The 27,594-nt window shown below is 35.6% G+C and overlaps 1 protein-coding gene across 1 annotated transcript in view; it reads right to left on the reverse strand.

Moving 5' to 3' along the window:
• Positions 1-3,766: 3,766 nt before the first annotated feature.
• ARMC2 (armadillo repeat containing 2) overlaps positions 3,767-27,594 on the reverse strand; it is a 159,024-nt gene continuing 135,196 nt past the window's right edge. The window contains exons 13-18 of the mRNA XM_074310139.1: positions 24,230-24,548; positions 20,615-20,737; positions 20,196-20,309; positions 14,136-14,268; positions 13,141-13,301; positions 3,767-4,044 (exon numbers count right to left, since the gene is read on the reverse strand). Of these exons, the coding sequence (XP_074166240.1) occupies positions 3,887-4,044; positions 13,141-13,301; positions 14,136-14,268; positions 20,196-20,309; positions 20,615-20,737; positions 24,230-24,548 (1,008 nt within the window). The 3' untranslated portion in view covers positions 3,767-3,886. The remainder of the gene's footprint in view (positions 4,045-13,140; positions 13,302-14,135; positions 14,269-20,195; positions 20,310-20,614; positions 20,738-24,229; positions 24,549-27,594) is intronic.

The following is a 27,594-nucleotide window of genomic DNA, read 5'->3' on the forward strand; positions in this document are numbered from 1 at the left end:
TTTTTATCTCATCTCATATTTTTATTCATTCATTCATTCATTCCACAGAAATGTATTAAAATACCCCAGTGGGTGCAAAGCACTTTGCTGGGGAAAGATACAAAGTTAGCTCCTGCTCTCTTAGAGCTTACAGTCTATTAATAAATACCAGGAAAAGGCACACATAACTCATTAAGTAACAAAGTGTCCTATACATCTAAAGGGAATGAGGGGACTTAATGGGCAGGAATGCAGTGGATGAAAAGGAATGGAGGGAATGGGGCTTCCCATTGAAGCCGGAGCCACATTGAGGACCTTGAATGCCAAGCAAAGGCGTTTGAGAATTGTGTGTGTGGTAGGCAATGGGTGCTGACTTTTTTTACATTTCGTTTCCTTTAAACCAATGGTTTGAGTCTCTCAAAATTCATACCGTAAACAAGATTACTGTTTCAGTGGCACCATGTACACCTTCACTAAACAAACAGCCAGGTGGTAGATGAATTTTTTCTCTCTGATTGATTGATTGATTGATGATAGACTGTAGTAAACCAGGCCTGGAACAAAAAAACTGTAGCCATTCTAGTGAAATCAGAAATGTGTGCACCTTTAATAATTCTTTGGGAATTAATTATTCTTGGGTTGTCGGAAATGAATCTTTGCTTGCAATATGTTTTTAAAAGCTAAAAATAAAACTTTGTTAGAAACAAAAATAAAGTTGAAATTCAGTGCTCATACAGGAGTGCAACATAGTCTGGGGCAGATAGATGGATGCCCATGCCCTCAATGGAGCTTATACTCTAGCAAAGAGATATCAAAAGAAGAAGTATCTAATTAAAATTAGGAAAATACAATGATGACACAAAATATTAAAAAAAAAACAAAAACCAACCCCTACAAGGTATATTATCAGAGAATCCAGTTTTAAGATTTAAGTGTAAAGATCATCCTTGCTCAGTAGGTCCTGCCCATTTAACCTTCCTTAAATTGACCATTTGACAACTGCAAGTAAAATATCTGTAGGTGGACAAACTATTATAGTTTTTACATTCCCGGCTTCATGTCCCTTACCTCCCCCCTCCCCCAAAACAAAAAAAAATTTACTAGTGAAGATTCGGAACATTTTGGAGCCTTAGTCTTCACAACAAAAGAACATAATAAGGCTGAATAATTGAAGGTCAACTACCTAAACTTTTGTCTACTTTGCTTTAAGCAACTTATTTGAAAAATTGATTTAATACCAGAATTTCTCTCATCACCATTAATCTCAAACGTGTATTCATTACCTGAACAGTGTGTGCAATAGGAAATTAAAAAAAAAAAAAAACTTCACAGGTGCTTCCTGTTACAGTAATAGTTTTCTCTAAATTAAACACAGGATTTCTAGTTAGCAGACAAAACTGGGAAAGGGAAAACAGCTTTCTACCCTAGAGAATATTCTATACACAGAAAAGATTTTTCTTCCAAGACAAAGATCATTTTTGAGGTTTTCAGGAAAAGAGATAAGAAAAACTTAATTTTCCAATTGTCCTAAGGCCAAAGCCAGGTAAGTGACAAAGTGAAACTTTTCAGCGTAAATGTCAATGACAGTCTTGCTTTACCTGAGCGGATTTTTTTAATTCCAAAGGAATTTAATTCTTTAATTGTTTAGATACTTTTCAGTGCTTTTAAAATAGAAAGGTTTTCCTTCATCAACATAGTTCTTATCAAAGTTTGCTAATACATAACACAGGGGGAAAGGGTCAATGGAGAGCAAAAGTGGAATTCACACTCATTTTTCCCCCACTGTTTCCCTAACCTGGCCCAACATTCAATTTCATGATTTTTCCTTTGGAATTTACGAACCTAGCAAGATATTCTTAAGCAGTAAAATGATGATTATATGAGAATATCAAAACTTTGCAATTTGGAAAATAAATGTCTGGCAATAGTGTACTATTTTTTTGGTTCTTCTTTGTTAAAGAAGACTTCCTCATGTGAAAACTTTGGCCTTTGCAATATTTTAGAAGGGACAAAGTGGCTGCTAAAATTTTGACTATTATTTTACTAGAGTACAGTAAGGCTCAAAAGCTGATATCTGTTACACTGAATAGAATGTCAGAGGGATCTTAAAAATAATCTAGTCTATGATGTTGAGTGAAATGAGCAGGCCCAGGAGATCATTATCTACTTCAACAACAATACTATATGATGATCAGTTCTGATGGACATGGCCCTCTTCAACAATGAGATGAACCAAATCAGTTCCGATAGAGCAGTAATGAACTGAACCAGTTACACCCAGCGAAAGAACTCTGGGAGATGACTATGAATCACTACACAGAATTCCCAATCCCTCTATTTTTGTGCACCTGCATTTTGGATTTCCTTCACAGGCTAAATGTACACTACAAAGTCTGATTCTTATTGTACAGAAAAATAACTTTGGACATGTATACATATATTGTATTTAACTTATACTTTAACATATTTAACATGTATTGGTCAACCTGCCATGGAGGGGAGGGGGGAGAAGGAGGGGAAAAATTAGAACAAAAGGTTTGGCAATTGTCAATGTTGTAAAATAACCCATGCATAGATCTGGTAAATAAAATTATTAAAAAATAATAATCTAGTCTAGCCTCCCTCTCCACATACATACTTTCCCTTATTGAAAATTAGATGATTTTTTAAAATCTTCAGGTAGAAACTTGACCTAGAGGATAACATGACATGTCCAATGTCACTCAATCTCCTTGGGATCGGCACACAGACCAATAATTTAAGTTCCAATGTAAGATCAGTGTGTCTTCAAAACGCTTCACAGTCCCTCTCTATGCTCCACCAAAGTCCATTCTGGCTCTGGGATCCAGCTCTGGGGTGTTCTCTCTAGAGAAAACTTGAAGCTTTGGTTCCTTCCAATATGCCTCATGCTCTAGTTTAGTTTGGGAGAGGATATTCCCATGCAAACCTGAGTTTGTTATCTAGACCACTACTCCAGTGATTTGTTAACAGAACTATAGATGAAATAACTAAAAATAAGCTAGAATCAAAGTTCATTTTCAAAGAAGTTTGATTGAATGACTTTTCCTCTTTCTTGGAACTTTTTTTGACTAGCATTGTAAAGAAAGGGAAAAATCTTAGTTCTTAGCTCTTCTGTTTTTAGCATTTAGCAGAAGAGCAAACCTATGTAAAACAGCATGTGAGTAAACTAAGGACCAAAAGAAAAGGTAGTTGGCTTTGTTCACCCAGCCCCATTATGAATATTTAATGACATGGACAGGGAAGTAGCCTGTCCAAAGCTTTTCATTATGGATTTTGTTTCACTATGATTTTTGTTTTAATATGATTTCCCTCCCCTCTTTTTCTACTCCCCACAAAGTCACTATCAGAGCATGGATTCAGAGCAGATCAAATGTGAATTTGCTAATTTGTTCATTTTAAAATGTATTGCCATCTTAGTACGACATTCAGATTCAAAGGGTTTAGTCTATCATGCACATGTCATTCAGTAATGAACAAATTAAACTGTCAAGAATTTAGATCCCAATAAAAAAAGTGGATGGACAAACAAACAAAAAAATCCATGAATTTAGATTCCAAAATGTATGCTGTGGAATTTTAAGAGACTATAATTATTAAATCTTTTAACAAAAGACAGAATCATTTCATTAGAAAAATAATGAAAGTATTTTATCTCAAATTTCTTAAAACAAAGTTTATGACAGATTACATTCATTTTTTATAATATATCACAGTAGGAACTGTTCATTGTTTTTAAGTCTATTCTCTAAAAATCAGTACCTTATGATCAATGAATTGTTCAATATTTATTAAGAATGAAAAATTGTTTGAATTTATTACTTTTTATGAAAAGACCCGACTTGAATTCATCTTTATATTGTTAATCACCTACCAGACTTTTACCATATTAAAAAGAAGGAATAGGTAGAGGTTCAAGGAAGGTGTGATGGCTCTGAATACGTTTAAGAAGTTGTTGTGCCACAGGTTTAAATTCTGTTTCCCAATAAAGTTTGTGATAGTCTCTTAAGTCTCTGTCAAAACTATAATCCAAAGCTAGTTCTTCATCTGCAAAAAGAAAAAGAAAAAAAAAAAAAACAGTAGCTGCCATAATGAGTTCATGTTGCATTATTACTTGCTTTGGGAATCTAAAACAGTCACATGTTGCTATGGTCCTGCTTTTCATTTTTGGAGTTAAAAATGAAGAATTGACGATCCCTTTTTTCTTAGCTGCTTTTGATCATTTGTACATACACTTCAATTAAGTTTACTTCAGCTATGGTTGTACTATGATGACACTGTTGGGGATTTTAAAAACAGTCCTATTTAGAGATAATTCAAGGAAATTCCAACAGACTAGGGATGCCATCCACATCCAGAAAGAGAACTATGGAGACTGAATGTGGATTAAAGCATAGTATTTTCACCTTAAAAAAAAAATGCCAGTGTATATTTTTGCTAACTTAGTCCAGGATGGAAGAATGCTGAAAACGTAAAACATTTAAGTAATAATGAAAAGATAAATGTGATTACTCAGACATTACTGCCTCTTTCCAGACTGGCATTTCGACCTAATTTAAGAAAGCCTCAGACACTTAACAGCTATTAACTCTGCTTGTCTCAGTTTCTTCATCTGTAAAATGAGCTTGAAAAGGAAAAGACAAAAAATCCCCCCAAAACAAAAAACAACTCAACAAAAAAACCCTAGTATATTCATCAAGGACACCTCGTGAACAGTAGGGTTACAAAGAATCTAACACAATCTACTGAACAACAATAGAGCAGGATGAGTAGGAATTCAGTCTGAATGAACAGTTTATAATTCCATTTGTCCTCCTTTTTGCTCATCTAAATCTCACCTCTCCTTCTTGGGGATATTTCCTCTGGCTAATACTAATTTCTTCCTCCTTTGAATTCCCATTGCACCAATTTCCTATTGTTCAAGATCTTAAATGCTCTGTTGTCTAATTGTCACATATATTAATTCTGTCTTTTCTTTCCTTGAGGATATGAGTGCCCTTCTGTCTTTCTACACCACTCTTTTTTTAAACATAGACAACTCCAATTTTCATGATTTGTCTTTTTAAATATATGTATAAATGGGTTTAAAAGTCAGAATGCATTTTCCCATAGAAATAACACTAAATGGTATTTAGACTTTTTAGGCCAGCTCATTTAATTTAATTTATTTACTTTACTTCAAATACAATAATGTACTAATAATTAGTACTACAAAACTAACCAAATGTAAAAACTTGTATGTGTTAACATTCAATGTTAACATTTTATGGAAAAATGCATTCACACTCTAATTTGGAAAGCTAGTAATACATGTCCCCATATCTATCTTTAAATTCCAGGTTACTTATGGTAGGATTGGAAGTTTGGGTGGGTTGGAGGCAAAAAAAGGAAGGAAGAGGTTGGGTTGGTTGTTTTGGGGAATGAGGGTAAGGAGCTATCAGATCAGGGTCTGCTGCCAGTGTAAATACTTGGGGATACTTCACCCTGGATTGAAGAGTCATTTACTTTAGATTTCACAAGACAAAACTATTTCAAATATTCCTAAGGACTTTGGAGAGTTGGTTTTTTCATTTATCCAAAGGCAACAAGAAATATCACTTGGCCTTCTTGCCCTGATATACTCAAGATGAGAAAAATACTCAGGGCACTATTAAGATAATTACTATTTACAGCACTGACAGCCAGTGGATGTTGTGACAGTTGTTCAGTTGTGCCCACCTTTTTGTGATCCTGAGGATCATATTGTCTATGGGGTTTTCTTGGCAAAGATACAGGGGTGACTTGCCATTTCTTTCTCCAGTGAGAGAAATTAAGTTTGTTGACTCCCCAGATAACTTACTCTGATTTTCTTTAAAAAATATTCTTGAAAGATGAAGTCAATATTTATGACTTTATGATTTATAATATGATTTATAAAATCATAGTATTTTATATTTTTATATGATATAAAATATAATATGATTTATAAAAAAAAAAAACACCTCTGAAAATGACTGCACATCAGCATTCACTTCAGAATCAGATCTCTTAATTATAATCAGATCTTCAATAAGTTATAGGGTCAAGGGCAAAGTAAATACCAAATCTGAAGAAAGGTTAAAGATCAGAAGACAATGATGGTACTACAGAAAGTCTAACCTGACATGTTTGAATATCAACTCTGAAAAATGGGAAATTGAAAAGTGTAAAAACTTCTAAGATATTTCTAAGATAAATTTAGCCAGTACAAAAATAGTAGTTACAATAAAGAAACTGAAACAGCTTAAAAGTCATTGTAGCAAGTGAGACAAACAGACAGACAGATAGCTAATCTCCTTGTCAAGCAGGAAGGGTCACACCAAACTAGAAGAGAAATTATGTAAAACATCACGGAAGAGGATTAAAGGTTACAAGCAATATCACTGCATAAAATGATGAAAACTACCTGAAGAAAAAAAGGAGTCTGTAGAGAGATTGATGTGAAAGCCATCTAAGCCAGATTATCCTACAAGCCTTTATGATGAAATCAGGACACACAATGGGAAATTAAAAAGAATTGCCAGCTTTCCCATATATTTCTTCCTCTTCACTATTCTACAACTCAAAATCATTAACGTGTCTCTCCTTTCTAATCTCTGGAAAAAAAAAAAAAAAAAAAACAACAACCCACCCTTATCCTTGTCAAGGTCAATCACTCTACTTGGGCTCTTTTATCTCCCTACCAGCTTTTTTCTTTAATCATTACAGTCATCCATCCACCATCTTAAATATCACTGTTTTCACTTTCTCCTTTTCTGCTGCCAACAAAAATACCTAAAATTCTTCCATCTTCAATAAAATTATCTCTTTATGCTATCCGTATATATTTCTCCTTTTCAGTGTCATATTCCTTGGAAAAATCTTCTATATTTACTATCTCTACCCTCTCACATTCCATTCATTTCTTTTAGCTTTTTAAAAAAAATTTCTTTGTATTTTGAACTGAAATATCAAATAGAATGAGCACTCAATGTATGTATATAGGAGAAAGTGGGATGTGAAACAACAAATCTGTATTTTGGAGAGTGTTTCCTTTTTAACCAAATGATACATTTAAATTTCAAAGCTCTTCTGTTTATCTGTGATTTATAATTTTCTGGCTTTTTTTTTCTTGTCTGGTTTTTTATTTACTTGTTTTCTTGAAAGCAGTGGAGGGGAGGAAAAATCCTATCAATATTCTCCCTCTTTTTTTGGCCTATCTTTCTCTCCAACTGAAAAGAAAAAAGGAAAAGTAACTCCCCCCAAAATATGCATAGATAAGCCCAATAAATTTCTACATTAGCCATGTTCAAAAATATGTCTCGCTCTGCATCGTGAGTCTATCTCCCTATCAGGAGATGAGTAGCATGCTCCATCATCAATCCTCTGGAATCATGATTGCTTACTGCATCAATACAAATTCTTAAGTCTTTAAAAGTTATTTATCTTGATAATATTGTTATTTTTATAGATTCTTCCTAGGTTTCTCTGAAACCATCTCCTCCATTGATTGTTATGGTGAAATATTCTATTAACACTCATATATCATTTGTTCAGCTGTTACCCAACTGATACCTCCTTCATTTCCAGTTCTTTGCCCCTCAAAAAAAAAAAAAAAAAAAAGAGCTGTTACATATTCATGATTATGGATCTTTTTCCTTTTTCTCCTTTCTTCAATCTTTTTTGGGGAACAGACCTAATAGTAATAGTATTTTTCTGGATTAAAAAGTATGCACAGCATGGTAATTTGGGGACGAACTGTTTTCCTGACTGGTTGGACCAATTCACAGCTGTATCAAGAATGCCTCAATGGGATTGTTTTCTGGAAACTTCTTCGACACTTGTTATTTTTCTATTTTTTCAGCTTTGCCAATGAGGTAGGATCTCGAAATTATTTTAATTGGCATTTCTTTATCAGCTATTTGAAACATTTTTCATACGTTTGTTGATGGCTTTTCAAAGGAAAATTATCTCTTTTTATTTTTTGACCAATTATCAATTGTGGAATTATCCTTGTTCTTGTAAATTTGAATTCATTCTTTATATATCTAGAAATGAGACTTTTATCAGAGTAACTTGATTCAATGATTTTCTCCCAATTAACTGTTTTCTTTCTAATGTTAAGGGCACTGCTTTTGTGCAAAACAGTTTAAATTTTAAATAATCAAAACTGTCCATTTTATCTTCTGTAGTTATCTAAATTTTTCTTTAAATTCCTTGCTTATTAATCATTCCTTTATCAATTGATCTATAATTTCTTATTCTTGTCTTCTTAATTTGTTTATGATGTGACTTTTTCTCTCTTAGCCATGATTCATGTGGATCTCATCTTGGTATATAGTATGAGATAACAGTCTATATCTAATTTCTTCCAGAATGCTTCCCAGTGGAGTCTTTGGGTTTATCAAATAGTATACTACAAGATTCATTTGCTTCAGTATCTTAAGTAATGTATTCCATTGTACAACCTCTCTTTATCTTAATCTCTCCTCAATCCTTTGCAATATGGTCTTTCAATCTCTATACTAGATTTTCTCTCTGCTCACTCAAATGCTAAAGGCAGTTAGTTGTCTTTTCTCAGTCCTCCTCCTCTTTGACCATTCTGCAGCACTGGACATGTTTGTGTGATATGGCTCTTCTTTGTTCACCTCCTAACTGGCTGGTCTGTTTTTTCTCCATTTTTTTCCTTGATGGATCATTCCCCACTGCCAAACTCCTATCTATGAGTGTCCTTGGACTTCTGTCCTGAGCCATGTTCTTCTCTCTGTATTCTTTCTCAGGCTAACTTTGCCATTTCTCTAGCCTCTCCCTTAAATTTCAGTCTCATATCACCTTATTAAATATTTTCAAATATTCTATATGCACATCGCAGGGGCAGCTAGGTGGCACAGTATAGAGTACTGAGCCTGAAGTCAGAAAGATTCATTTCCCTGAGTTTAAATCTGGATTCAGACATTTACTAGCTGTGTGGTCCTGGATGAGCAGTTAACCCTATTTACCTGAGTTTTCTCATCTATAAAATGAACTGGAAAATAAAATAAAAAACAACACAGGACATTTTCCTAGAAAACCCCAAAAGAGTCACGTAGAGTTGGATATGGCTGAAAAACAAGAACAATAACAACTGAATGAAAACATTTCATTCAACATGTCCAAACTGGGGATCATTACTTCCCTCTCCACCAACCCACTTATCTTCCCAATTTCCCCATGTCAGCCAAAGACTGGAAGGTCAAATACTAAAGCTGAAGCTTATATATTTTGGTGAGACAATGAAAAGACAGGACTCATTGAAAAAGATCCTGACACTGAAAAAAGTTGAAGGCAAAAGGAAAAGGGGATGGAAGAGCATGAGATAGATAGTGACACGAAAACAATGAATGTGACCTTGGACAGACCTCAAGAAACAGTGCAAGACAAAAGGGCCTGGTGTGCCATGGTCCATGGGGTCACAAGGAGCTGAACCATATCATCCCAGCTACTATCATTCTTCTAGTCACGAAGAACACAATTAGGCTCATCTTCAATTCCTCTCTCCATTGTCCCATTGAATCTCACTGGCAAATGTTGCCAACTCTGCTTTCATGTCTCTTGCATCTTCTTCTCTCTACTCACATGACCCCCAACTTAGGATGACCCTCATCCCTCACCTCCCCTGGACTCCTGCAACAGCCTCATTATTGCTCCCTGCTTCCAGTCTCTTCACAAGAATTAAGGTTACAAAGCACCCCTCTCTCACCCATCTAGTCCGTCCCAGAAAAGTAGCCCCAGTGGACCAAGCCTGACAAGTGATCCTGAAGCCCTCCAATGAGAAGAAATACAAGGCAGCTTGTCCCACTGTGGGACGGAGTTTTACCAACCAAATTTCCTCCTTGTAACGTCTACTTGGTGCTTTGGGTTCTCCCTTCTGGGATGAGATAGAACTCGCTGGTTCCTCTCCCACGCCACAGTACTTCAGAAGGCTTCTGAGGCGTCCCTCCCTGCTCCCTTCCACATGCTGAGCCATCTCTGTCCCCTCACCATCCTGGTGGCTCCTCGTGATCCCATCAACTTCCTTCCTACTTGGGGTGCTCCTCCTGCTGTGATCTGCCTAGGTTCAGAGGTACTACTGCCTTTTTAATTCCAGAAAGCTTTGCTCTTCCAGTGGTGCTGATATAATTCACATAAACTAAAAGTACAGTCCATTAAAATCCTCGATCTTTTTCAAACAAGACTCGTCTAACTAGGCTTCACCATCGTTTCCTCATGAAGTTGATTTCTGAATCCAAGTGTAAGACTATATTTATCTCTATTGAATTTGATATTTTTAGATTCAGGCCAATGTTCTAGCTTGTTAAGATATTTTTGGAGCCTGTCATCTCCTCTCCAATCTAACATTCAAAAATCTGCCAAATTTATATCACCAAAACATAAGTATGACTGTGCCATTCTTGCCCAAGAAACTCCAGGGGCTTCCACTGCCCAATACTGATAAAATATAAGTTCCTCAATGGAGCATTTAAAGTCATTCACTGTCTGGTTCTAGGCTACTTTTCCCGGAGTTTTACACTTTATTCCTTTTCACAAACTGTATTCCAGGCAAACCAGCCTTGCAAATTCATCTCTGTTTTCCTTCCTTTGTACATGTTCACCATGCCTGGACTTCATTCCCTACTTCCACTTCTGAGAATTCCTATGTCCCTTAAAAGCTGCGTTTAAGTATAACATATTACTGGAGGCCTCTGCTGGTCTATCCAGATTAGTGAAGAGATCTTCTACCCTGATATTATTTTATTTTATTTTTTCATATTTATTTATCCATGTTATTGTTTTTCACTGCAGTAGAATATAAGCTCTTTGAAGTCAGGGCTATTTGTTTGTTGAATAAAACAAAGAATGAATAAAAGATACTTTGATACTAGTTCAAAATACCAAAACAGAACAATAGAACAGACTAGAAAGGAAGAATCAAAAGTAATTGAATTCAATAATCTAGTATACAATAATAAACCACAAACATACATCATCTGGGAATTATTACCTATTTGGAAAGACTTGCTGGGAAAACTGAAAAGTAGTCTAATAGAAATTAAGGATAGAGCAGAATCTTATACAATATGCTACAACAAACTCAAAATGGAATACTGATCAGATTATAAACTATTATTAAATACAAATACATTAAAGAAATTATAGAGTACAATCAAATCAGGTACCTTTTCACATCTATAGCCTAGGAGGTAAAAACCAAACAAAAGATAGTTTTCCAAAATATGAGAGAAAAATTTGATTTCATAAGACTGAAAAACTTTTGCACAAAGAAAATTAATGAAGCTAGAAACAATGATAACATATTAGGAGAAAAATTTTTATAAAAAATATTTCTAAGATTCTAAGTCTGAGATTCAAGATATAAAGGCAACTAACAAAAAGACATAACAAAAGCAATTTTAAAAAACAACCAAATCAAAAGCAATTAAAAATATCTCTTAAAATAAAAATTTCAAACTATTAGCAAGTATATGAAACACTCCTCAAAGTAACTAATAATGATAATCAAAACAATTCTTGAAGCTTCACCCAAAGACAATTAAAAAAAACCCAACAATCTAGAAATTATCAGCATTGGAAGGTTATGGCAAGTGGTATACTAATTCACTTTTGGTGGATATATGAGCAGACAAAATTATTCTGGAAGACAATTTGAAATTATGTGAAGGTAACTATTTATATAATATCCATCCTTTTTGAACCAAAGGTCCTACTGTTAAGACATACACCCGAAGGAGGTGATTTATTTAAATTAAAGAAAAAAAAAAAGGTGAGGACAGAGAAGAGTTGTCCAGACACCAAAATATTTTAGAGTGGCATTTTTTGTCTACTAAACAACAAGTAACTAAAATGCTCTTAGAAGTATGTCTAGAAATTGGAAATAAAAATACTAAAGTGAGACTCTTCCTATTCTCAAAGAGTTAATATTCTAATAGGGGGAGAAAACATATTTAGAAGAACAGTAACCATGGTACAATTACATTTTCAAAGAAATTTCCAGTAGTAATGTTAAAATTCATTCAATTATTATTTTCAGAACAAGAAGAGTTGGGGTAAGTGAATGGAAAGGCAGATAGAAAAATCCTAGGCCACATGGGATGTAAAGACCTAAGAGTAGGGGAAGAAAAGGCTGGGGAAATCCTATGAGAATTCCAACAGTTTAAAAACTGAATATAGCAAAACTAATATAACAAATGTGATTTCCCAAATCCAAATTTCAATTTTCAGTCTATTTTATCAAAAGTTCTGATTGGATGATAATATACATGATTTCTTCATTAATATACATACCACTCCAAGTAATATAAAACACTCAGATTTTTAAAAAATCAAACCACAGATACATGCAAACACGGAGAGATAATATACAAAAATATATATTTATACTTTAAATGTGGGGAAAAATTACTTAAGAAGGTAGAAATATATATGTATATATATATATATATATATATATTACACACATACATATATGTATAAAATAAGGTAGAAATATAAATAAGTAGAAACCTTTAAAAACTTATAAAATGTGCCATCACTCATCCTTTTCTCTAGCACAAGAATACAAATCTGATCTACTTAGAGCAAAAGTAAACATATAACTGGATGAAAAACACCATGGTATTTATTACAAAACTAGTTTGCAATCTTTGGCTAACTCCTTCAGACAAGTGTTATAAGAACACCTACAAAGAAGTATAAATAAGGGATGCTGGACTAGAAATTACATCATATGAATTATATGAGCTGAATCCTAACTCTGCCACTAACTGTTTGGCTTTAGAAAAATTGCTTAACTCAAAAAGAATCTTCTCATCTGTCAAATGGATATAACAATTGTCTGTCCTAGAAATTTCAAAATTGTGAAGGTCAAATGAAATAATATATGTGAAACCACGTTGAAAACAATACAGTGCCATATAAATGCAAAGTTATGGTAGTACTTATGTTAATGTTTCAAATATCCTTTCATTCTCACAGAAATACATTTGTACATCTTTTATGCTTCATTTCATTTACCAGAGTGTGTCAAAATGATCATTTTGAATTCAACATGGGTACACAGGAATTTTTGGCTCATTCACTGTAAAATCTTTACCTAAAGATTCTTCTTACCTAAAAATGATGACAATAAGACTAAGAGTGCATTTGTGTCCTCATCTCCAAAACATGACGAAGGATTCGGGACATTTTCACTATAATTCCATAATGTTTTACAAACCAAGCAGGCCAGCTGCCAATCTGTAGGGCCAAAATCTCTTAAACAATCCACTAACCTGTTTTGGTAAAGAAATAGGATTCAATTTAGTTCCATTCAACAACAATATGCCATATGATGATATGTTCTGGAGAGATTAAAAATCAGAACTGACACACATATCTTATTTATCCCTCCAGGAATTTGAGATATAAAGGTAGTGGGGGAAGGGAGATTAGGGCAAGGAACCATTTAAAAATTCTGCACTTTAAAAAAATTGTCATATTTACCTTTTGGTTGTATTTTAAATAAAAATATTTACTGTGTCATATTTTATGATGTTCTTTTGAATAATTTACTTCTAAAACAACACATAATCTTTGTTTATGAGCAATCCATTCTTTTGGAGGTTTTTGAAAGAATAAATGGAACAACAGTTCTTTTGGCCCTTTTATGTACAAGTGACTGCTATTTAGTCACTAATTAATAAAACCATTAGTTCCCTTTCTTCACTCTCTGCCTCAAAGGGTTCCTCAAAAGGACTTGGGCAATTGGGCAGTTGGCATTGATCTTGACTTTCATCTTCATCTGGGCTCCCTTCAACATACTCAGCAATTGAGACCAACACTGTCTCTCTGTCTTTATCTCTCTCATACCCACACCCACACCCGCATCCACACCCACAGAGTCACACCATTACTTTACTGCTTCCCTGTTAGCACCATGGCATGAGACACAGAGAAATTATGATGAACAGCTCTTCTAATGTAGAAATTGGGGTCTCCTGATCCAGAAGTAGCCTCTTTTAATTAGAAATGACAGAAGCTGCCACTGTCCCCTAAATGCAAAGTCCTCTGGACCTTAGAGACATTTAAAAGGCTCCTAAGATGTTTTGAACCATCTTTTAACTCACTTTTTAATTCCGCCCCCTTCTTTTAGGATTACACGCTTGTCTTTGTCAACAGTGAGGTTTAAGAGAACTCCACAGGCAGAAAAGCAAACATCTTGGTGCTTAGCATCCAGCAATGCAATCATGAATTTGTAGACTGAGCAGAAAAAACAAAGGGTAGAACAAAGAGAAGAAAAAACATAAGTGAAATCTCAAGAGGATACACAGTTTCATTTTTACAAAAAGGATAGTGGGGAGGAGAAAAAATGCCTTTCTTACGGTCAGTGTAACACAGAACCCAAGCTTACTGATTGGGCCATTTTCCCAAAGGCAATAATAAAATTAATAATAATAATAATAATAATAATAATAATAATAAAGACTAATTAGCATAACATGTTATAGTATAAAGCAAACTTAAACTTTTGTTCGCTAGTGACTCCTTCCATGCCCAAGAAATTTTTACATGACCTCAGTTATAAAGGTATATAAAAATAAGTATTAAACATGTCTGGATAATAAATTTTAATTTTGTGACCCTCACATTTAGCTATGAGACCCCATATTGAGTCATGAATCCCTGTTTAAGAAGCTGGAGTATAAAGCATTTTATATATTAGTTTTCTAAAGGTATATTTAAGAGATGGACAGATGGTATGGATTATTAGAACAAGCACTGAACTTGAGAACCAATCTGCCTCAGAATCCTATCTCCAATTCTTATTAATTGTTGTGAACTATGGTTAAGTGAAATTTTCTCTGAGTCCCAATTTGTCTGTCAATCAAGAAACAGTTATCAAGTATCTAATCTGTTCCAAGAGCTATATAAGTACTGGAGATATAAAGAAAGGTAAAAGATAGTACCTTCTTGCAATGGGCTCCCAATCTGATAGGAGATGTAATAAGCTAACAACAAGCTAGAGTCAGAATAAACTGAAAAGAAGGAATGTACTGGAATTAAGGGCGATCAGGAAAGGCTTCCTGTGGAGGGTGGGATGTTAGCTGGAATTTGAAGAAGTTGGAGGATCCAGGAGGCAGAGACGAGGGATAGAACTGCAGGCCCCAGGGGCACATCGCCAACAAAAATGCCCAGAGTCTGTATAATGGAAGTGTCTCATGTGAGGAACCAGGGACTGGAAAGAGATTTGAATATCAAAACAAGATTTTATTTTTGATCCTGGAAGGGAAAAGGAGCCATTGGAGATTACTGAATACACTGGAGAATGGACTGGGTTGGGAAAAACTCATCAAAGATTGACCTACCCTGAGGCAACTGCAGGGGTATAAGTATGAGGGACCGTGCCAGCATGTGGCAGTGTTGGAGAAGAGAAAGGGACAAATTTGAGAGATCTTCTGAAGGTAAATCAAAAGGCCTTGGCCACAGATTGGCTCCTGGGAGGGTGGGGGTGCCAGAGTGAGGATGTCACTTTAGTTTTGAATCTGAAATAACGCTGGTACTCTCCACAATATTAAGGAAGTTAGGAAGAGGAGAGAATATGGAAGGTTAGATAATGAATTCAGATTAGGGCATGTTGAGTTTAAGATATCTATATGTCATCCAGATCAAGATGTCCAAAAGGGAATTTAAGATGCAAGAGTGGAGGTCAACAAAGAGGTTAGAATTGGTAGAGAGGATAATTAAATCCATAGAAGGTGATGAGCTACCCACAGGCAAAGAAAATAGAAGAGAAGAAAGTTTGGGGCAAAGCCCCGTGAGATGCCCATGGTAAGTGGACATGCCTTGGATGAACATCCAGCAAAGAAGAATGGGGAGGGGTCTGAAAGACTGGGGAAATAAGAGAAAGAAGTTCCACAAGAGCCTAGAGAGAAAGAATCATGGAGAAAAGGGAATGGACAGAGACAAAGGTGGTGGAGAGGTCAAGATGGAGTAGGTCTGAAAAAAGGCCTGGGCAGTTAAGTGCCATCAGTAACTTTGGAAAGAGCAAATTCAGTGGAATGACAACAAAATGAAAGGCCCTTATGATATATGGTTTTCTTAAAGACATTAGCCATAAAAAGCAGGACCAATATGGGACAACAGTTAGTAAGGATGGATGGATTGAATGAGGGTTTTTGAGGATGGGAAAGACACAGGCATATTTGTGGGCAATGGAGAAGCAGCAAGTAAATGAGAAGAGACAAGATAAACCGAAGAGTGGGGAAAGGAGGGCAACCTGTTGGGGAAGACTGGATGTTATGGAATCACTTGTGCAGATAGAGGGGTTAGCTTGGGTAAAGAGAAGGTCCATATCTTCATATGAGATACAAGTGGCCAAAAGCATGTGAGCTATGAAAAATGGAGAATGTAGAAAAGGGAGTTTTTACTTTTTTCAGTGAAAGAGGAATAAGGGAAGGAAGAGAAGGAGCCATAGCAGATTTGTGAAGGAATGAAAAGGTCTGAAAGAACCACTGTGATGAGAGGGATAGTGAATTAAGGAGCTATCAAAGGGCTGTTTCACCATAGTGAGGGAGGACCTACTTAAAGGCAGGTAACAAGTCTGTAGCAATCCCTGTCAACAGAGTTTCATGATTTTCTCCACTTTTGTTCAACAAAGGCAGCAGATGTTAGGAGTGACCCAAGGCTGAGGCTTGGTAGGGCAAGATCAGTAATATAAGGAGTCAAAAAAGAGGCAAGAAAACAATGTAGAGTTGAACTGGTTTACCCCTGGGTCAAGATGGGGAAAGCAGCCAACATAGGAGTGATGAGTTGGTGATCCAAAACTGAGAAATCCAGGTACTTGAAATTATAATGCAGACTAGCATAACAATGCTTGAAATGAAGGCAAAAGGAGAGTTAGAATGACACTAGATTGTAATTAGAGAAGGGAATTTCATAGTTCATTAACAGATCAAGGATCTGACCATTTTTGCATGTAGCTAAGGTTGGGATAGAATAGTAGGGCTTGTGAAATTAATAAGTTGAGGCATGTAAAGGTAGGAGGTTTGAGGAAATATCAACATACATGTTGATGTTCCCCAATTTGAAAGCAGCAGTTGGGCAGAAGAAGGGCTATAAACCAGGCACTTAATTGGTTGAGTAAAGAAGGGGAGCACCTAGAAGTTTGGTAGAAAATAGTTACTAGAATTTAGATTGGGTGAAAGACATAGATTCAGTTAACTTCAAAGGAAAAGGTACCTGAGTAATGAGGAGAGGATTAGCACAAAAATGAGAAGTGAGAAATTTATCAACTATTCCACCTCTACCAGTAAATGGGGGATGGGGGGGAAGGGGGGAGAAGAGTGAAAATGCAGTCATTGCTGGAAAAGGGCCGCCTTAGAAGAGGTAGGTCTCAGTGAGAGCCAGAAGAAAAGGAATGAGAAAGGAAACAATTTAAGATGAAAGTAATTTTATTACCTATGGAGCATGCAATTCAGACAACACAGTGGAAGGGGTGAGTAGACTTGGTGTGGGACTTTGGAGGTAGATGTAAGAAGACTTAAATGAATACAGGATCAAGAGGTGGAGAAGGGGAATAGGGTTTGTTTAGAATCACTGGGGAGAGAAAGGGTATGATGGGAGTAATAGTGTTAAAATCATGAAGGGAATATTTTAGATAAGATTTTCATTGTCCATAAGACTTTGGTCTTAGTTTCAAGTCTCACCTATACAAAAGGAAAATTTTGGTATATTAATCAGATTAGAAATACATTAATTTGATATATATATATATGAAATCTGATTATATATTTAGTCTAGCCACAAATTGATATTTTCAAATTATATCAATATATTTTCTTATAAAAGTTTTAAATTTTTATTATTTTTTTATTTTGTGCAACTTTTATTTAGTCATTTATCTATGTATAATTATAAGCATTATCTCTCCCTTCTACTTCTTCTCCCTCACTGAATAATAATAGAACATAAAAAGAAAACTCATAAGAAATATTCATAGTCCAGAAAAACAAATTTCCATATAAACCATATCCAAAACTATGTATTTAATCTTTCATTTTCAATCCATTACCTCTCTTGCAGGAGGTGAATGGCCTCTTTCATTTTTATTCCTTTGGATTCATAATTTATCCTTGCATTTAAAAGAGTTTTAAAGTCTTTCAAAGCCATTTTTCTTCAGGGTATTGCAGCTCTTTTGACCAATATGGCCCTACATGGCAGTCCTGGAACCTCATATACCCTACGGTTGTTGTGAGGAAACTATTTCTGCAAACTTCAAAATAGTATATAATGTGACCTATCATCCCTATTATTATTACTATACATAAAGACACCAAGTTGGAGCATCCTCTATGCTCTCACTGGCCAATATATGTCAGGCCTGGGCTAAAACTCTACATTGGAGAGTAACAGTGTAAAGGAAAGGGGATAAAAAAATCTTTGGGCCTGAAATGCCTAGCCTAGGGCCAAGGAGGGAAATGGAGGGTGCAGTGTTCCCACTGCTGCTTTGGCAGCATCACCACTGTCTCTGCCCTTATGTATACTTGACCCTCATCCATCCACACCTCTTAAAGGAAAGAAAAAGGAAGAATTTAGGGTAGTTCAGAAGGAAAGGAAAATAGATTTTTTTTTTTAAAGTTGATGTTTCTGCAACTCTTCACCTCTTAAGAATTCTGCCCTGATCACAGCTTGACTTTCAAGGGTCAGAAGAATATCTCTACTTCAAGCTATTTTCAGTGAAGGTCTCAGCAAGAAATATGCCAAGTTCTGACCTAATTCCTGAAAAATCAACTCTAGAGATGAAAGAAACAAGATAGCTTAGTGAAAGGAATCCACTTAAAACCAGGCTTGGACTCGGCCAAAATACAGAGACAGGTAATCAGCCAGTCCTTAAACATTTATAAAGCTCCTACTGTGCACCAGGCACTTGTGCTGTATACATACTGGAGATAAAGAAAGGTAAAAGGCAACCCCCTTTCTGAATGAAGGCCTAATCTAATGGAAAAAACAACATACAAACAGTATAAATTAGATATATTCAACAGAAGAAAAACACTACAATTAATAGGAATTGGGAAAGGTCCCTGGTAAGTAGTGGGATTTTATATGGGACTTGGAGGAAACCAGGGAAGCCACAAGGAAGTTAGCCATGAAAAAGGAAAGTATTCTAGGCATGGGGTCAGCCATTGAAAAATGCCTGGAAGATGGAGTGTCCTATTTGCAGAGCAGCAGAGACCCCTGCCACTACATCAAAGAGAACGTGGAGGGGAGTATGGTATACAAGAAGACTGGAAAGATTCAGGGTGTGGAAAGCTAGGCTATAAAGAAGCCTTGAGTGCCAAACAGAGGATGCTAAGGTGACAGGGAGCATCCATGGGTATTTGAGTTTGTGCTGGGGGGGGGGGGGAGAGGAGATGATGTGGTCAGACCTAGCTAGTCCTTCCTTACAGCTAGGAAGCTAGCCACAAAGACTCATGCTTAAAACAAAAGCAGGATTGTGGTGATAAGGACTTCTCATTAGATGTGGTTAGCAAGAGTAACTGATAAAAATCAATCAATCCCTTATGCAAGCAAGAAGAAGGCTAGGATAATGGAGATCAGTTTAGTTCTTTGTGTCCCACCCTTTAAAGGTAATCCAATCAGAAATTCAAGTTATATCAAGTAAATTTTCCCCATAAAACAATTTATGGCCCATGGCTTGGCTGCTGCTTTCCTTTGGGGCACTTTGACTTGTGGTGTCTTTCCCCACAGTGGTATCTCCCCTAACTCCACTGTGCTTCCCAACCCCACTTTTCCTTACAGCTAACTAACTCTTTTAGACTGCTCAGTCCCTTTTAGGATTTAGCCTGACAGCTAAGGACATGCTCCCTTTCTACTGGGTAACTGTGAGTTCCACTGAGGAACATGTCTTTCTAAGCTCTCCCACTGTTTCATATTTACCATTCCTGTATCATTTTGTCTGCCCCATTTTCCCCTAAATAAATTTACCTTTTACCAAAGAGAATGGCCATTTTTCACATGACTGAACCCCAAGTTTTGGTGCCTGCCATCATTTGGTGGCAAACCCCACACCATAGAGCACCTCAATGCTGTGCTAAGTCTAGCCCAGAAACTACTCAACTGATGCAAAAAGTCAAAAGCTAAATTGGCAAGAGAAGTTTGCTAAGGAGTCTGGGCCACGGACTCACCATTTTTCTGTACAATGAAGTCACAAATCTCATCATATTGGGAAAGATTGCCAAAGACTCGCACAGCCTCCAGGATTCCATCCATGTTGCTGCTCATTAGAAGCTTTAAGAGCACTAATTTTGATTTTTTTTTTTTTTTAGGAAATAAAGTAGAAGTAGTTAAGAAATGTTTCACTTCTGTAGCCTTTAAACATTGATAATCAGACTAAATACAAAGAATTATAAAGTATCAAATAATTTATAATAATAAAACAAACAGTGAATTACTATGACAAAGTGAATTATTAGTTTTCCTCGGGAATGAATTAGGCTCTTTTTTTGCATTTTAATGGGAAAAAATACTAATGGCTTGTGTATAAATAATGGAATCAAAAGGTTAAAAGAAGCTCTAATTAACCCCAAGTGACCCAGAACTTTACATTCGGCGATACGCAGCTTTCGCTCCTGAATAATGGAATTCTTCACTTGGTAGAAAGACAAATTGTTGATTGTTGCTGTAGCATTAATTACCAGTTCCTCACATTCATCAATAGATTTGTATTCTGAAAAAAAAAAAATAATGGAAGACAGGAGAAAGCACTTGCCATAGCCAAAAGACAGAATATATCATAATTTCAATAACAATCATAATCTGCCCTTTAACAAGTTTTAACCTAGGATCCATGTTCTAAGGATAGAATCAATCAACAAGGATGTTTTTTTTAAAAAAAGAATTGTCTACTTTGTGTCAAGGTGCCATTTTGGTACTAGAGGGAAAAAAAACCTAAAAAGATATTAATAATAATTTCTTATATGTGCATAGTGCTTCATAAGATTGTCTCACAGGATCCATAAACTAATCCTGTGAGGTAAATAGGACCAGTATCATTATTTTTCAGCTCCAAAATTTTATTCTCTAGGATTTGATGATCCCCATTTTAAAGATGAGGAACTGAGGCTGAGGGGCAGCTACATGGCATAGTGAGGAGCACTGGCCCTGCAGTCAGGAGGACCCGAATTCAAATCTGGCCTCAGACACTTAACACTTCCTAGATGTGTGACCCTGGGCAAGTCACTTAACTCCAACTGTCTCAGCAAAACAAAACAAAACAAAAACCCAACCACAACAAAAGGAATTGAGACTGATAAAGATTTATATAATCATAGGTCTTAGATCTAGAGTTAGAAAGTACTTCAGAGTAGCCATCCAGTATACATCCTGTCATTCTACAATGAGGAATTTGGGGTCTTGGGCAAGTCAAAGACCATGTGGAAGGTAAACAGCAGGTGCAGACTCTGAACCTCAGTCCTTACCCCAACACAGAGATCTTTCACTTAACCTTTCTTTGCCTGACATCCCTGGTGTCTGAGGTCTCTCCAGTCTTTGAGGCCTACAGTATACTCACTACCAGAATATGGAAGACTGTTTTTCCCCTTATAGCATAAGTTAAATCTCTCTTTCTTCCCTAAACTAGTTCACTTATACATTTCTTCACTGGAATGCTAAAAGTAATGAAATGATAATAACAGAAGGAAGCAGCAGAAATGTAACTCTAATTTGATCACAGTATTAAGCTTCAGGAACACAAAAGGAGAGTACTTATTAGACTACTTATTCTGATGCAAATTTGTACTCTCTCAAATTGGTTTGTGAAATCAAATTCTAAAGGGAAGCTCTGCAATGCTTTTATTCATTTTCTGTTCACCTCAAATGAAATTCACCACAAAAGCTATTCCAACCCCACCACAATCATCCTTCTTAAAAGGGGAACCCTTTCTCCTCTCCTCCTTTGCTGAGATGGAGGAAATTCACTAAGAACTCTCAACTTCCCCCTTTTTTGTTTAAAAAACAAAACAAAACAAAACAAAAAAACTATCCTCAATGGACCTTTTCTTGCCTCCTCTCTGAGGAAGCCTGCCTGTGACAGGTCAGGCTAACTGTTTTCCCAATCTTCTCTTGCCTCCTCCAGAATCTTGTTCCACCAATTACAGGATCATTAATCTAGAATGGGAAGGTACTTCAGAGGTCATTCTAGTTTAACTGCATCATTTTTGCAGACAATAAAATGAGATTCAGGAACATTAAGCTTTGTCCAAGGTCACCCTATCAAAAGCATTATGGTTCTCAACCATCACAGCAAGTGCACTTTCCACTATTCCTTCAATCTCTTCTACCCACTGACTCCCTTTCCATTTACCCATGTGCATATCAGACCTTTACTAGATTTCTAAAATGTTCCACTCATTTCACTTCAATAAACAGTCCCCACTGCTATAGGACTTTAAGGTCCACAAAAACATATTTTCACAATGACCTTAGAGGCAGTGAAAGTATCCCCATTTTATACACAGAGGAATGGCTGAACAAATTATGGTGTATTATTTTAAGGAAGGATGAAGGGGATAGTTTCAGAGAAACCTTAAGTAAACTGATACAGAGTCAAGTGAGTAGAACCAGAACGCTATTATCACAACGATAATAATATAATAATTAACAATCTTAACGGATTTCAAAACTCTAATCCACAGAATGCCCAATTCAATTGCAGAGGATTCATGATGAAACATGCAACTTACCTCCTGAGAGAGTCATTGGATTTACAGTGCAGATTGAGACAGAAACACACACCTAAATACATGTGTGCATATATACACATATGTGGATAAATATACACACATATGCCTACATATACATACCTATATATACACATAGATGTATTTATCGGATATGACCAATGCAGAAATTTGTTTTGCCTAACCAAGTACTTGTGACAAGCATTTTGTTTTTCTTTATTTTTCAATGTTAGAGAAAGTGGTAGGAGGGAAAGATTTTTATTAATTGAAAAAAAATTATGTTTTTAAAACCAAAGGCTAGATCAGACTAGGTGACTTCTGAAATGCTTCCCTACTCTAAGATCTGTGATGTTATCATTGTGGTGTATTAATGGGAGGAAGAAATAACTAAAGTAAATTAAACTAAACTAACTTTACAGATGATCTGTAAACCATATCTTACCTTCCTTCCAGTTATTTAATCATAATCTTTTACCGAGATTAAGAGCAACAGCCAGATTATCTATTTTGGGCTTATTTCTTTTAACCAAAGAAAGTTGGTTTACACTGGAAAAAGTATTGGAAGCACAGTCTAGAGCAGAGTGCTTATATCTCAATTGAATGGCCATGACCAAGTCCCTTAAAATTTCTAAGCTTGAATTTCTACATATGAAAAATGAGTATACTTATGTCATGGGACTATTAAGTGGAAAGTCCTTTATAAACCTTAAAGCTTTATATACATTTGGATTATCTTTGTTTTCATTTTCCTCATATACCTGCAGGTAAAGATTTAGGATAAACAATGATAAATGTGAATATTTTACTTAAATGTAATACATAAGTTATATAGTGCATGTGAAAAGCACTTTGAAAACAAAGTTCTACATTTAGCTATTGATATAAGTGGAGCGGGGCAGCTAGGTGGCGCAGTGGATAGAGCATCAGCCCTGAATTCAAGAGGACCCGAGTTCAAATTTGGTCTCAGACACTTAACACTTCCTAGCTGTGTGACCCTGGGCAAGTCACTTAACCCCAGCCTCGGGGGGGGGGGGGGGGGGAGAAGATATAAGTGGAGCAATGTAAATTAAAATTAAATAGTATATCTAAGAACATTACTTTTATTTGATGAACTTTAACCATGAGGAATGCATCATTGTGGAATTCAGAAAACAAGTCTGAACTCTTAAGCTTTTTGTTTAATTTGGCTAGTGGCTGATCATTTGATTCCTACCTTGGTATTTATGAGACAACCCTGAGTACCCAGTAGGAAACTGTCATGCAGACTGAGAAAATTGGGGTTGTCATTTGAAAATACTATAGCCCATAGATAAAGCTATATTAAAATGGACCAATTATCCTATTTAAGATCCACCACACCCATACTGCTAAAATACTAATCATGCTGGAGCCAGAAGCAGCTCTAACCTTGTAGACTTTCCAACCTGCTCAAATGATTGGATAAAGATAACAGAAAGTCTGGCCAAAATGGTGGCTCTTACCTAGTGTCGTGACAAGTAACGCCACTACTTGCTGGTTGGCAGCCAATGCTGCTCCTATAGTGGGGTGAATGGATATATTGGCCAGCACTCGGATCACCTTTATAAGGACATCTTCCACCTCAGAAGGCTGTTTATGTTTCTTGTTCTTTTCTTCTTCTTCAACCATCTTTTTCATGGAATTCAAATCCATTTCATAGTAAGTATTGAATAGTGATAAGAGGGTTTTGATGCAACCTTTCTCTTTAGCAAACTGTTCCCGGGCTTGATTATTTTTTGCAGTTAGGTTGCCAAGAATGAAAACAATACGAACAACTAAATCCTACAAGAAAAACATACCAATAATTATATAAGTAGAAAGAAACTTGGAAAATTTATCAAGAGAAAATTATAGTATTTCTTTGATTTCTCAATGTAAGACAACAGATTTAGATTCTTCTTAATATCTAATCAGTTTCAAATTTACCAGCCAACCATGATTAACTGTTTGGAGTACCCTATGTTATATATCTATATATTCTCAAAATGATTTAAGATTTAGTATTTCTTATTATTTTAAGGATCAGTGAGGATCAATTAACAGATGAGATTAAAAGCATCTAACAAATTGTGGGGGAAAAAAACTGACTGATGCTATTAAAAAAGATTAATCAAGCTGGAAAATCACCAACAATTTCCTTTTCTCCCAGAAAATAGCCTGATGAACAGGATTTGGTTATTATAGTCATGTAAACTGATATTTAGTTTCTAAACTAATTTCTAATATATTTCTTTAATATCTCAATTCCTTTTTAAAAATTAATGCCTCTCTTTAAACTTCATGTATCCAAAATGAGGCATTTCCCACACTATTAAGTTAACAGATACGATTAGTGTTCATAAAAATATGATTAAAATAATTGTACTTATATAACCTGTATCAGATTGCTTGTTTTGAAAATGAGGGAGGGAAGAAAGACAAAGAGAAAAAAATTTGGAATTCAAAATTTTATAAAAGTAAATGTTGAAAATTATTTTTACAAGTAATTGGAAAAAAATAAAATGCTATTAAGTGAAAAAATTCATAGACCAGTATAAACTATCAATAAGTACATTTATAAAATTTTACAAATAGTGAAAGACACTGGATATGACCATAATGACAGGCTAAGTGGAGTGGTTAAATCATTTAATAAATATATTCTTATTTTCCTATCAAGATAACTGAATTTTTTTTTTTTTTTTTTTTTTAAATACACGGGCCAGTTTCATGAACTTAGGATCATAATATAAATTACTGGATCCTAAAGGCCTATGTAAAAGAACATGGATAGAGCAGCTAGATGGCGCATTGGATAGAGCACCAGCACTGAATTCAGGAGACACAAGTTCAAATTTGACCTCAGACACTTAACACTTCCTGGCTGTGTGACCCTGGGCAAGTTACTTTAAAAAAAAAGAAGAAGAAGAAGAAGAACAAGGGTGTTGTTTAGAAGAAGAAGTAATATATGATCATTTGCCTTTGCCTATATTAACATGAATCTGAATATATAATATATGAGCACTCACTGTAAATCTAGATGAAAGGTCTTGAACTGGAAAAAATCATAGATTGGGCAAAATGTGACCGGAAATGTGGGAAGAAACTACTTGGGGTAAAGTTGATCCAAGTGAGTTGCTTTAATGGGGCCCACTAAAGGAAGGAAAGCATGAAGACACCAGATCCATGGGAGTGGCAGGAGGAGGAGAAGGGGAGATAAGACTAAGGAGGTAGGGGGATGCCATTATTTTAATGAGAGGGAAAACAGGAAACTATAGGAGACAAATTTAACATAAGCTATTCACTTAAATTATTTTAAATTACCTAAATGACTATTTCTCTAAGCTATTCTAAGTTATCTACAACCTCACAACTCAATAGTTCAGATGTTGATCCAGATTGCCTTTATGTATTTGATAGTCATTAACAAATTTTAACATTCCCTATATCTATTTGCTCAAGTCCTTCTGTGAGAAGCTGACTATACCACTCTGGGAACACCAGGGACATTTTCCATGCTTGTTCATTGTCCCCACCATCATGGCAGCACGGGGGAATTCACAAAGGTTACTGGTTTATGCCCAATTTACATCCAGAATCCACCCTGGGACTCCACTGAATGTTAAGACCAATGATGGTGCAAAAATACCATGGGTTCCTTTAAGGAGCTATAGATAACATGGGTTTTAATCAGTATAGCTCACCCTAAAGCCTTTTTCTAAATACACTATGCTTATCGTATATGTGCTATCAGTAAAAAAAAAAAAAGGCTAAATCTGCCTTACCTCCAACCAGGTGGCATCTACATCTGTTTCCCCTCCTTTCTATCAAGAATGTTCTGATCATAAGATTTAAATGGCTACCCACTTGCCAAATCTTTTTTTTTTTTTAATAATAGCTCTTTATTTTTAAAAATACATGCAAAGATAATTTTCAATATTCACCCCTGAAAAATCTTATGTTCCAAAATTTTCTTTCTCCCTCCCTTCCCCCTTTCCTATATGATAAACAAGTGCAATTCTTCTATACATATTTCCACATTTATCATGCTGCATAAGAAAAAATCAGATCAAAAGGGGAAAAAATGAGAAAGAAAAAAAAAAACAAGCAAGCAAACAACAACAATAACAAAGGCAAAAATACAATGTTTTGGTCCAAGTTTAGTCCCCAGACTTCTCTCTGGATGCAGATGGCTTTCTCCATCATAAGTCTATTAGAATTGCCCTGAATCATCCCATTGTTGAAATTAATCATAATTAATCATCACATAATATTGTTGTTGCCATGTACAAAATTCTCTTGGTTCTACTCACTTCACTCAGCATCAGTTCATGTAAGTCTCTCCAGCCTCCCTGAAATCATCCTAATGGTCATTTCTTACAGAACAATAATATTCCATAACATTCATATACCATAACTTACCCAACCATTCTCCAATTGATGGACATCCATTCAATTCCCAGTTTCTAGCCACTACAAAAAGAGTTACCACAAACATTTTTGCACATACCCTCCTTTAAGATCTCTTTGGGATCTTGGCCTAGTGAACTGCTTGGTCAAATACACAGTTTTACAGCCCTTTGGGCATAATTCCAAATTGCTCTCCGGAATGGTTGGATCAGTTCATAATTTCATCAATGCATTAGTGTCCCACTAGCCAAATCTAACAAAGAGATATAGGATAAATGCAAGTCCCAAAGATCAACAAGCCAGCACTCTTTCTGATTGTGTTATCTTTGAATTCTTAGTCCTAGAGACTAAGACTGATAGAGACATATAAATAAAAAGCCAGCAAATATGTGTGTATATAGGCACATCAATTCATGTATTGTACAATATGTTTCTATGT

The sequence above is a fragment of the Sminthopsis crassicaudata genome, chromosome 4 (genome assembly GCF_048593235.1).
Source record: "Sminthopsis crassicaudata isolate SCR6 chromosome 4, ASM4859323v1, whole genome shotgun sequence".
NCBI lineage: Eukaryota > Metazoa > Chordata > Mammalia > Dasyuromorphia > Dasyuridae > Sminthopsis > Sminthopsis crassicaudata.